The sequence below is a fragment of the Pteropus vampyrus genome, unplaced genomic scaffold (assembly GCF_000151845.1).
Source record: "Pteropus vampyrus isolate Shadow unplaced genomic scaffold, Pvam_2.0 Scaffold275, whole genome shotgun sequence".
Classification (NCBI taxonomy): domain Eukaryota; kingdom Metazoa; phylum Chordata; class Mammalia; order Chiroptera; family Pteropodidae; genus Pteropus; species Pteropus vampyrus.
In genome coordinates, this window is record NW_011889056.1 from 375,792 (window position 1) to 387,578 (window position 11,787).

The 11,787-nt window shown below is 60.1% G+C and overlaps 1 protein-coding gene across 1 annotated transcript; it reads left to right on the forward strand.

Moving 5' to 3' along the window:
* Window positions 1-1,099: 1,099 nt before the first annotated feature.
* On the forward strand, window positions 1,100-8,001 carry SLC6A8 (solute carrier family 6 member 8). Its single transcript, XM_011375524.2, has 12 exons — window positions 1,100-1,254; window positions 2,253-2,502; window positions 2,966-3,098; window positions 4,072-4,206; window positions 4,289-4,392; window positions 4,481-4,605; window positions 5,180-5,292; window positions 5,375-5,512; window positions 5,592-5,694; window positions 5,790-5,890; window positions 5,970-6,140; window positions 6,510-8,001. The coding sequence occupies exons 1-12, from the start codon at window positions 1,155-1,157 to the stop codon at window positions 6,648-6,650; spliced, it is 1,614 nt and encodes a 537-aa protein (XP_011373826.1). The 5' UTR covers window positions 1,100-1,154; the 3' UTR covers window positions 6,651-8,001.
* The last annotated feature ends 3,786 nt before the right edge of the window (window positions 8,002-11,787 follow it).

Below are 11,787 nucleotides of genomic sequence, written 5' to 3' on the forward strand. Positions count from 1 at the left end.
CTCTCTCCCCTGCCCTCCCCTCCCCACCCTCCCCCCTATCCTGGACCTGGAACACTGGGTGCCTAAGCCAGGCTCGGAAAGCCTGCGGCCTGGGCCGTCTGGCGCCGCCGCTGGACACACTGCATGCCCACCCCATGCCCACTTACGGGCCCCAGCCCAGCTTAGCAACAGCGATGGACACACGTGTCCTGTGACTGCAAAGCAGCACCGGGGTTGGTGGGAAGCCATGGCGACTGGGTGATGGGTGGGAAACTGAGGCCCAGAGCAAAGGCCTTCGCCCAAGGTCACACAAGAAGGATGCTGGGACCAGGAGCCAGGCAAGCTGCGGCGAAGCCCACCTTCCGAGTACTGGAGAGAGCTGAACCAGGGGCAAGGATAGGAAGCCTGCAGAGGAGGGGGATGCACAGGGGCTACAGGGGCCCAAGCCCCCCCCCCAACCCCAGGCCTCCGGTCCTGCCCTGCACACTGCCTCCAGAGCTGGGTGGCCTCCCCGACGATGTCTCCCTCTGTCCTTGCTCGCTAACACCCTCAGGCACCTCCCCCCCAAGCCCACTGGCAGAAGACTGCCACCCACCCACCCTCTTCCCTGGACCTTTGCACTTGTAGGAGCGTATGTGGGAACAGGGACGGCAGGGGTTCCCTGCCCTCACCCTAACCAGGCAGCTTCCCAGGCCTGAGAGGCAGCCATGGCGCATGCACGCGCATGCACGCACATGCACGCACATGCCTTTCCTTGTGCCGCCTGGCAAATGTGGAACTGCGACACGAGGGATGGTTTGTGTGTACAAGCACGTGTGTCCTCCAAGCCCATTAGGTCACCCTAGGTGACGGTGAGGGCAGAAGCCTCGTGGGCATAGGGCCCTCTCCAGTCCAGGGAACTGAGCCACAGCACCCCATCAACACTCCAAACCCCCCCCCAGGCTGTTCACCTGGAGCTTCTGAGTCAGTGGCCCCCGGCCGTACTGATTCACCCAGTGGGAAGTTATGATGGAGCTGGGGTGGCACCCTGAGCTGGGGCTCCACCCCGGCCTCCCAGGGCTTCTGAAAGCTGGGCTGGCCACAGGCCTGCACGGTATGGTGGGGGGTTTGGGTCAAGTCCCTGGTCTGTGCATCCTCCCTCAGGTGTGTTCCTTATTCCCTACGTCCTGATCGCCATGGTCGGAGGAATCCCCATTTTCTTCTTGGAGATCTCGCTGGGCCAATTCATGAAGGCCGGCAGCATCAACGTCTGGAACATCTGCCCCCTGTTCAAAGGTGAGCAGCCCTGGGCCAACCCCTCTCGCCCTCTCCCTCAGGGACCTCACCCCTTTCCCATTTCTGGGGCAAGGCTGGCACCCATCCTGTCCGAGCACCAGATCTGGGGCCCATTGGTGGACCCCCAAGTCATGAGGGGGAAGCTGGAGACCACAGAGACCATCCAGTGACCTTGGGCAGGCTGGGGCTACAGTGGGGGGATTGGGCCCCTCCACCAGGGCTAGGACACCTAGGCTCAGCAGGGCTGGGGACAGACCCTGCCAATCACACTTGGCTCACTGGGGCCGGGTGGACGGTGGCTGGGTGCAAGAGAGGATGGCTGGAGAAGGTGACTGGAACCAGCTTTCCCAAGGCCAGAGGGCCAGGCCCAGGAGTTTGGATGGGAGCCATTGAAAGTTCAGTGTCCGAAAGAAAAAGTAATAGTAAAAGTCACCTTAGAGCCCTTTCTGTGTGTGGATAGTGTCCCCCATCATCTCTCAAGGCCCTACCTAGGAGGTAGGTTTTACTATTACTGTCCCCAAGGAGGCAAGGACACAGAGAGGTGAAGTGACTGGCTGAGGTTGCCTGCTGAGAAGGTGACTGTCTCCCATACTGCTCCAGGTTACGAGAAGGCCCCCCAAGCTACATAGCCACTGAAGGCCACTGGGTGGGGGGCAGGTGGAGGCTTGGCCCTTCCCCAACTGCTATGGTGGAAGCAGGACCCCAAAGAAGGGGAGTTATGTGGAGCTAGGGAACCCACAGGACTTCACGTTCAGATGGGGGCAGGATAGGAGGGGCTCTGCCTTGCCTCTGAGGAGGATGCAGGGGCCGATTTTTGGCCTGGGACAGATCGGGGAGTTAACTCAGCATTGGAACACTTGCCCAAGGAACAGTCCAAGGGGCTCGGTCTGGAGCGCGACCGAGAAGGCCCTGGTGGGATGGCTGGTGGGGACAGGAAAGATGGCAGATGTGGGGAGCTGGCTAGAGTAGAGCCCGCACAGAAGCCGCTCTCCTCTCAGGCCTGGGCTACGCCTCCATGGTGATCGTCTTCTACTGCAACACCTACTACATCATGGTGCTGGCCTGGGGCTTCTACTACCTGGTGAAGTCCTTCACCACCACGCTGCCCTGGGCCACGTGCGGCCATCCCTGGAACACTCTCGACTGTGTGGAGATCTTCCACCACGAAGACTGTGCCAACGCCAGCCTGGCCAACCTCACGTGTGACCAGCTTGCCGACCGTCGGTCCCCTGTTATCGAGTTCTGGGAGTGAGTCAGACACCTCCCCGTCCCTCTCTCGGCACCACACATAGCCGGAGACTGCATGGGTTCAGCAGGGCCCAGCCCTGGGGAGGTTCCCAGCAGGAGTCACACCTGGGCCCTGCCTGATCCCGGGGACCCTCCATCCAGCCCAGTCCCTGGGGGAGCTGAGATGGATGGGCTTCACTCCTCCAATGCCATTTCTCACTCCCGGTACTGTCACTCCGTGGTGCCTGCCCGCCTGGGAGAGGGAAGAGGTCAGTAGCCCTTCTGCCTCTGCCCAGGGCTCCCAGGCTCCAGGCGCATGCACTGCGATGCCTCCAGGAGGCAGGCTTGGGCCCGAGTCACCCCAGGTGCTCAGGAGGGACCAGCCGGGCTGGAGGGCTGCAGCAAGGGGAACACCACCCCGGGGACAGCTCCCAGTCGCTTTGCCCTCTGCTGGCACAGCCCTCATGGGCTCTCCCTTCCTCAGGAACAAAGTCTTACGGCTCTCTGGGGGTCTGGAGATGCCAGGAGCCCTCAACTGGGAGGTGACCCTGTGTCTGCTGGCCTGCTGGGTGCTGGTCTACTTCTGTGTCTGGAAGGGGGTCAAGTCAACAGGAAAGGTACAGCTGCAGGGGGGCAGGGCTGGGGACGATGGCAGGGCTCGCAAACTGCATTTCTTGAGGCAGTTTTGGTCTGTGCCGGGATCCCCCGATGCCACGGGGGAGGTGCCCGGGCTTGGGTCTGAGGGGTGGGACGGGAACCTCAATCCAGGCCACTTGATCGCCACCCCATGGCTGCTTCCCTACCCTCCCCTTCCAGGCCCAGTAACCTTCCCTAGTGAGGGGCACAGACGCAGGCAGCAGCTGCCCCTTTCCCTCATCGGGGTCCACGTCCCCGCCTCCCCTCCCAGTTCCTCTCTACTCCTCACTCACCATCTGAGTCTGTCCAGAGGGTCTGGGTGCACCTGCTCTGTCACTGTCTGTCTCCCATGTCCGGCCCAGAGGGCGGTCTAGACTCTTGCCTTCCCCAGAACCTCCCCATCAGGTTCAGGAGACGAACGTGTGAACAGAAGCATAATGACAGTGTGCCGAGGGCTGTGGGACATGGCTAGGTCCCTGGAGGGCTGGCTCATTCCCAGCAGGGTCCGCGGAGTAGCCTCTTCCGAGCTGGCAGCCCGGCTTGGACCGGAGGCAGAGGCCTTTGCCGTCCAGCCACTTTCGCCTCTCTGTTTCTGGCCGGACCACTAATTCCAGCTACCAAGGACCCTGCCTCTCTACAGATGACCTGGAGTCCCATACGGGAGGCATGGGACCCGCCCCCAGGCTGATGTCCCACTCCCTGCCCGGGCCGGCCCTGCCTCTGCAGCTGGCCTGTGCTTGCCGTGGGGCTGCCGGAGCCTCAGACGAGCACCTGGCTTCCTTTGGGAGGAGCCCCGGCTCTGAGGCCTAGAAGAGGGGCTGCTGGCTGGCCTCCACCCTCACCTCTGTACACACTGTCCTGTGGCGGGGGACCGTGGCCTGCCCCTCTCAGGCTGGGGGCCTCTAAGGGGGTGGCAGGTACTGCAGGGCCCCTCTAAGCATCCTGGCCCCCCAGATCGTGTACTTCACCGCTACGTTCCCCTACGTGGTCCTCGTCGTGCTGCTGGTGCGTGGGGTGCTGCTGCCTGGCGCTTTGGATGGCATCATCTACTATCTCAAGCCTGACTGGTCTAAGCTGGGGTCTCCTCAGGTAGGTGGAGGTGGTGGGGCGTAGATAGGGGAACTAGTCCAACAGGACCACGCACACCTATTCTTTCCCGGTCCATCTCCAGGTATGGATAGATGCCGGGACCCAGATTTTCTTCTCTTACGCCATTGGCCTGGGGGCCCTCACGGCTCTGGGCAGCTACAATCGCTTCAACAACAACTGCTACAAGTAAGCACCCCTGCCCTGCCCTTCTCCGCCCACCCACGGGCAGCAAACAGGCAGCTTAACCAGCCCTCTCCATCCCCTCTGTCCCCAGGGACGCCATCATCCTTGCGCTCATCAATAGCGGGACCAGCTTCTTTGCTGGCTTTGTGGTCTTTTCCATCCTGGGTTTCATGGCCGCGGAGCAGGGCGTACATATCTCCAAGGTGGCAGAGTCAGGTAAAAAAGAACCCCCCTGGGCTCCAGCCCGGCTTCCAGAGCAGCAGCTGCTGTTCTAACGTACCACGTACGTGAACGCACACAAAAATAGACATTCTGAGAAATAAGAGAAAAATTCAAACTCAACTTGTCGCATCGCTCTGGGCCAGAGGCAGGCCTGGATGAGCAGCTGCGAGGCACAGCTGTTCCAGCCAGCTCAGGTCTGGAGCCTTGCGGGGAGCCTCAAGCCCCTAGCCATTCATCTCCAGGGGACTCAGGGTATGTTCTCACATTCGCCAGTGTTTGCAGAGGGAAAGGAAGGCCTTTCTGGGGTCAGTGGTGACCAGAAGTACAAATCTCACACCCCACTCCTAAGGGCGGAGGTCTGCCAAGGGCCTACGGGAACCTTCCAGCCCCTGGTGTGGCACATCCATAGGAGCTTAAGCAGCCCAGCAGTGCCTTGACACAAGGGGAAAGGCCCTTGGCCACAGGGTGTCCCGGCACGGTCCACTGTTCTGGTACCACGGGGCAGGGATGGGGGGGTGGGATGTGGGCACAGACCGCAGGTATCCACATGCTGCCCCTTCCCCCCTAGGGCCTGGCCTGGCCTTCATCGCCTACCCCCGGGCTGTCACGCTGATGCCCGTGGCCCCACTCTGGGCCGCCCTGTTCTTCTTCATGCTGCTGCTGCTGGGCCTCGACAGCCAGGTTTGCAAGGGGGACAGGACTGGGGGCTAGTGGGGAGGGCCTGTGGGTGGGCAAGGGGCGCAGCCTGAGTGCCTGGCCACAGTTTGTAGGTGTGGAAGGCTTCATCACAGGCCTGCTCGACCTCCTCCCGGCCTCCTACTACTTCCGTTTCCAAAGGGAGATCTCCGTGGCCCTCTGCTGTGCGCTCTGCTTTGTCATCGACCTCTCCATGGTGACCGAGGTGAGTGGGAACAGGGTAGGGGCTGCCCTTGGCCTCCAGCTGCTGTCAGCCACTTGCCCTGACCTGGCTCCGTCCCCAGGGCGGGATGTACGTCTTCCAGCTGTTTGACTACTACTCAGCCAGCGGCACAACCCTACTCTGGCAGGCCTTCTGGGAGTGCGTGGTGGTCGCCTGGGTGTATGGTAGGTCTGGGCCAAGGGATAAGCGGGGCTATGGCATGGGACGGGGCGGGGTGGCGGGTCTCTAGCTCCAGCCCTCCCGCCTCACCTCACCGTAGGAGCTGACCGCTTCATGGACGATGTGGCCTGCATGATTGGGTACCGGCCTTGCCCTTGGATGAAATGGTGCTGGTCTTTCTTCACCCCGCTTGTCTGCATGGTAAGGGCCAGACAGGCTGGGCCGGGCCGGGGGGGGTGCCAGGGGCCAACAGCTGAGCCCGGCCGGATTCCCTCCACAGGGCATCTTTGTCTTCAACGCCGTGTACTCCGAGCCACTGGTCTACAATAACACCTACGTGTACCCGTGGTGGGGCGAGGCCATGGGCTGGGGTCTTGCACTCTCCTCCATGCTGTGTGTGCCCCTCCACCTGCTGGGCTGCCTCCTCACGGCCAAGGGGACCATGGCTGAGGTCAGTTCCCCGATGCCACCCTTCCCTTCTGTTGGGTCACGGCCTTACATCCAAACTGCCCATTCTCCCACCCACCAGACCCGGCCATTGAGCCAGAAGCCTCAGGGCCGGCTTGGGCAGGCGCTGGGTGGAAGGAAAGCTGGCCCTCCGGGGCCTCGGCTTGTGGAACGGGGAGGAGAGGCCTGTTGCTGGCTTCCGGTGTCACAGCCACACAATCCTGTCTCCTTGGTGCAGGGCGTGGGGCCCGGTCAGTGTCCTGGGAGGAGCAGCCCTGGGCCCTGAGTGGGTGGCAGGTGGTAAGAGTGGAAAGAGGAAAAGGACAAGCGGGTGCCCCTCCCCAGGTGCTCACCTAGTCCCTCTGTCCTGCAGCGCTGGCAGCACCTGACTCAACCTGTCTGGGGTCTCCACCACCTGGAGTACAGAGCTCAGGACTCGGATGTCAGGGGCCTGACCACCCTGACCCCAGGGGCCGAGAGCAGCAAGGTGGTGGTGGTGGAGAGCGTCATGTGACAGGCAGCTGGCTCCCTGTGCCAGCTCTCCCTCTTGTAGCCATAGCAGCCCCTGCTTTAGCACCCCACCCCTCCAGGGGCTTGCCTTTCCCTAACACTTTCGGGGTCTGCCTGGGGGGGAGGGGAGGAAGCACCAAGAGTGCTTATAACTAAAATAACTTTTTCCATTTTTAATAAAATGCCAAAAATATCACAACCCACCAAAAATAGATGCCTCCCCCCCCCAACCAAGCTGGTGCTCACGCTGCTTCCCAGGCCCTGCCACCTGCCCTCCCCCTAGTGCCCGCTGCTGACGCCACACCCTGCCCCGACACGCCCGCCTTGCCTGCCTCTCCAGACTCTGCCCAACACACCCCGGGGTGGCCCCTCACCCCAGAGGCAGCAGTGGCAGCTTGGGGAACAGGAGGGGAGGAGGGTGAGGGAGGGGCAGCAGAACCAAGGTGAGTATTTCAACCGGGCTAGACCCCTCTCCCCATTCCTACTCTAGAAGCTTAGAGAGCCAGCCAGCAATGGAACCTTCCGGTTCCGGCGCCAATTGCCACCAATATCAATTTTGTGAGCTTGTGTGTGAGTGCATGTGTGCGTGAGTATGTAGGGCATATATAGATCTCTATCTCTTAGCAAAGGTGAATACCAGGTGTAAACTGTGCCTGTGGGCAAATGAGGCTTGTATTTTGCACATTTTATAAAAACTTGAGAGAGATTTCTGCTTGTATATTTCTAAAGAGAAAACAGCCCTGAGGTCCCTCTCCTTGCCGCTCCTGTCCCTTTCGGCCCTACCTTACTCCTCTGACCCCAGCCAAGGAGTGTGAATTTATAGATCTAATTTTCATAGGTAAAACAAGAGCTTCGAGCTGTCGAGTGTGCGAGTCTGTCGTGTGGGTATGCATGTGTAGTCCCCGGCCCCAGACAGGTGGAAAAGTACATGGTAGGGGCCTTGAGGGGTGTCCCCGCACTGCCTCTCTGCCCACAGGTGTTGGGGTGAGTAGATGCGGTGTTCTGTCCCAGGGCTGCTCACCTGGCGTGCTCAGGCTTGCCCATCCCCTGCCCCCTGGGGGGGTCTGAGGGGGGCACCAGCCAGGAAAGGGATCCAGCTTGGCTCCCACCTGCGAGCTTAAGGCTGATGCGCTGTCCACGTCTCAAGTCTTCTGTGTAGCAGCTTCCCTTAACCCCCCTTGGCGTCACATCCAATCCCGAGACAGCCGCAGAGTGGACCTAGAAAGCCTTCCCCACACCCTGACATCAGCTGGAGGGGTGGGGCTGGGCGAGGGGGTGGGGGCAACGGGGACATTCTTACTGTGCTAAAAGCCACTGCAAACATAGCAATAAAAACATGTCATTTTCCAAAGCTGGTTCCTGCTCCACCTCTGCTTGTCTTGGGGGGGGAGGAGTACGGGCCTGGAGGTTTCGGGGGAGGCCTCCCCACCTTGAGCTGCTTCCTTGAGCAAGTATTTGTTCTAAGAGCCTCAGCACCCCACACCATTCGGGAACTGGGAATAACAGCAGGGAAGGAAGCCGGCAGAGTCTTTTCCCCCTGGGGAGAGTTTAACAGTTTGGGAAAGAGGAACATGCCGAGCAGGGCAGGTGGGCACAAGGTTGTGGAAGGTGAGTGGGAAGTCACGAGTGCAGAGACTTTCCAAAGGTTGCCCAAATGCCACAGCGAACAGATGATTTTCCAAGATAGAGGCGGCGAGAGGTAGGTGAGGTGAGAGCTGGGGAGGTGGGGGGAGGCTGTGGCAGAGCCCGGGGAAGGTGGGGTTCACCGAGACCAGGACGCTAGCAGAGCACGAGAGAAGTCTTTAGATTAGAGACCAGCTTGCCAGGTGGAGCCAACAGGGCTTTGAGGTGGCTGCGATGCAGAGCTGGGACGAGTTGGGGAGGCTCCAAGAAATTGAGCCTCCGCACCTCAAAGGGTGGCATTACCAGGCCATGCCAGAGAGACAAGGAAAAAGGTTTGGAGGGGATGGCGGTGTCGTCTGAGTGGAGACCTCCAGCCGGCAGCTGGACGAGGAGTCTGGACTGGAAAAAGCTTAGAAAGTCCTCAGCACATGACGATGGCCCCGAAATCCTCGCAGCTGGACAAGCTCAGCAAGGGCGGCCCGTGGGTGTAGAGGAAGAAGTGGCCCAAGCACTGAGCCCTGGGGCCCTGGGACGCCCAGAGGCGGCAGAGAAGGGGAACGGGCAGTGGAGATAGGAGGGGCAGCCAGCGGGGTAGAAGGGACCCCAAGGTGCCAAACTGGTCCTGGAATGTGAGGAACCACTCCCCCTGCTCCGGGGGGTCGGGGTGATCGGCTCTGTCAGGTGCTGCTGCTGGTTAAGGGAAGGCCCCCATCCCCGAGAACTTTGGCTGGGTCTGGCGACAAGATCATGGAGACCTGGACGAGAGAAGTTTGGCAGGCGAGGGTGGGGGTGTGCAAAAGCCTGACTGGAGTGGGATTAAGGGGTGGAAGCAACCCAAATTTCCACCCACAGAAACGGAGGGACACAACATCTGGCCTATCCATACAGTGGAATATTATGCAGCCTTATAAAGGAAATTGTGACACACACTGCAACATGGATGAAACTTAATGACGTGAGGCTGAGTCAAAGCAGCCAGACACAAAGACACTGTTATGATTCCATTCTGTGAGGTCCCTAGAGGAGTCAGATTCATAGCGACTGAGAATAAAATGGTTGGTTGCCAGGGGCTAGGGGAGGAGGATGGGGTAAGTGCTGAATGGGGACAGACTTTCGATTTTGCAATCCGGGGATGGACAGTGGTGATGGATGCATAACGATGTGAATGTTCTTGATGTCACTGAACTATAACCTTAAAAATGGTTAAAACGGAAGTTTTAGGTTACATGGTTTTTACGACTTAAAGAAGGGGTGGGGGAAGAACTGGAGACAATGAGTCCATTCATGTCCTTGTGGGCAGGACCTCAAGCATAAGAGGCTTCAGCCTTAGGTGACAGCATGGTGCTCCATGCAGTCACAGGAAAGTGGGCAGGGTCAGGCGTGGGTGCAGGGCATGGCCAGGGCCAGCCCAGCCACCAGCTGTGGGAAGCCTGTGGGAGGCAAGGTCCGGGAGCCTGGTACTCACTCTGGATGCCAGCCTGGGCAGATGGGAGGGGGTGGCAAGGCATAGTCCCCCTAGTGAGGAAGGGCTCTAGCCCTCTACTACACAGCCGGCGGCAGGCTCTGGCTTGTGGTTGCTATCCTACCCCGATGGTCATCAAGAACCTGGACAGAGGACAGTTCCCCAGAGCTTGGGAAGGCCTTTAGAGCCTGTGCTGGCATGCAAGGAAGCGCCTCCCCAGGCTCCCCAGCAAGCTAGGTCCCTGCAGGACGCCTGACAACCCGCTCTTCCAACCCATCCCTCGTCCCACCCTTCTCTTAAAGGCTTCTTAACTCTACAAACCCTCAGCTCTCGCCACACCCACAACTTCCAGAACCCTATGTGCTGGCAGCTCCCAAATCTCCAGCCTGGCTGGCTCTCCTGGGGTGAAAAGGTCCCTCTGAGCCCTGCTCCCCGGGGACTTCCCTACCAGCTGGACAGAGCCTGGTGTCACTCGCAGACCCACTCAGCTTCCCTCCTCACCCCGGTCTCATGCAAACTCCTTAAGTACTCCACTCCCCCAACAGTGGCCATGCCTTGGCTCGGGGCTTTGTCACCTCCTACCCAATGGCCTCTAAGCCAGCTGCCATAATGCTACCACACTCAGAAAACATCGACATCATAAAAAGAGAACTTGACCAAGTTTAGACCTCTTGGCTGAGGCCAGGCAACGTCTACTGAGGAAGCTGCCCCTGCAGTAGCAGCTTACGACACAGCGATCGACGATGTAAGTGGGAGACAGGGAGGAAACAGATCGGCCTGCAGGCCTGGCAGGAACTCTGCGGGCAGTTCCCTCAGAGTGGAGGGCGGCTTGAGAACAGAAGCACGCAGGCTGGGCCTGAGGGGCCGGCTCCTGCGGCTGGCCCTCGTCTAGGCTGGGCAGGCCCCGTGCTTTCTACCTCTAAAAGCCTGTCGCCCCCATCGCTATCTCAGCTCTCCACCCCTGTCTAGACAGCTTTCTCCTCTCTGCCTGGCCCAGGGCCCGATGCTGAGGGGGCTCAGAGGCTGCCTGGGGCTGGCCAGGGAAGAACCCAAAGGCATGCTGTTTGGACTCTGGCCTCTAGAAGTTTGGACATGGATGAGCTCAGGGAGGCCGAGGCCATCGGAACAGTTCCTGGAAAAGCAGGACCAGCCTTTAGCCTTGGCATAGCAACCAGAGGGTGTCACCCATGGCCCCTCCCCCACAGGCACCACCTCAGGAAAGGTAGGGAAGAGACACTGGAGACGGGAACACCGGGCAGGCCCAGCCAGGCAGAAGAATCAGGAGCACAAGGCTGCCCATCAGCACCACCATCTTCAGGAGACCCCCTAATTCCAAAAGAAAACACTCCTTCCTGTTCCCCTGGCCCTCTGCCCAGCCCTTGGTGCCGGCAGCCCCAGCCCTCAGGCTGACCCTGAGTACTAGCCCCTGCATACTAGCCCCTGCGTGGCGAGACTGCCTGCTGAAGCAGCCTGCTGAAGCCAGCCTAGGGGGACACCAAGGGGCGGCGGGCTGGAAGAGCAGGCTCTCCAAGCAGACTGGCATGCCCAACACGTTCTCAGGGCTGTACGCCACAATCTGGAGCCCAGTTCCTCCGTCTAGCTCTGACCTGGGCTAGTCGGCAGGTCACTGCCAAGGGAGAGTCTCCTCTCTGAGCCGGCATTACTCAGAGGTCATCCTGCAAACCTTGGGGAAGAGGCAGGGAGTGGCTGGTGGCACTCTGCCACATTCTATCTGTCCTAATTATGACAAACAAGATTCTGAGGAGGCAGGCGAATCTGCCACCTGGAAGCCCCACCATTTCACCTAGTCTCCCAAGCTCCCCTGGGCCTAGTGGCCACCCCCGAGACTGACAGGACAGACACGCCCCAGTGGCCATAAAATAGAGCCTGGCCTGGGGAGCAGGAAGTGGAGAGGCAAAGAGGGCAAGTGTGAGCCTGGGCCCAGCCTGGGATGGGGAGCTTTTAGGGGTAGAACAATTTGAAAGAAAGTACCCAGAAGGACAAAGGCTGGGGGTCTCTGTCAGGGCTGTCAATCTGGGGTGGGGAAGGAAGAGGG

Coding starts and splice junctions, on each gene's coding strand:
- SLC6A8 (XM_011375524.2), top strand. CDS start 1,155: ATGGTCGGAGGAATCCCCATTTTCTTCTTGGAGATCTCGCTGGGCCAA. Junction 3,099..4,071: donor GGGTCAAGTCAACAGGAAAG/GTACAGCTGCAG, acceptor CTGGCCCCCCAG/ATCGTGTACTTCACCGCTAC. Junction 4,393..4,480: donor TTCAACAACAACTGCTACAA/GTAAGCACCCCT, acceptor CTCTGTCCCCAG/GGACGCCATCATCCTTGCGC.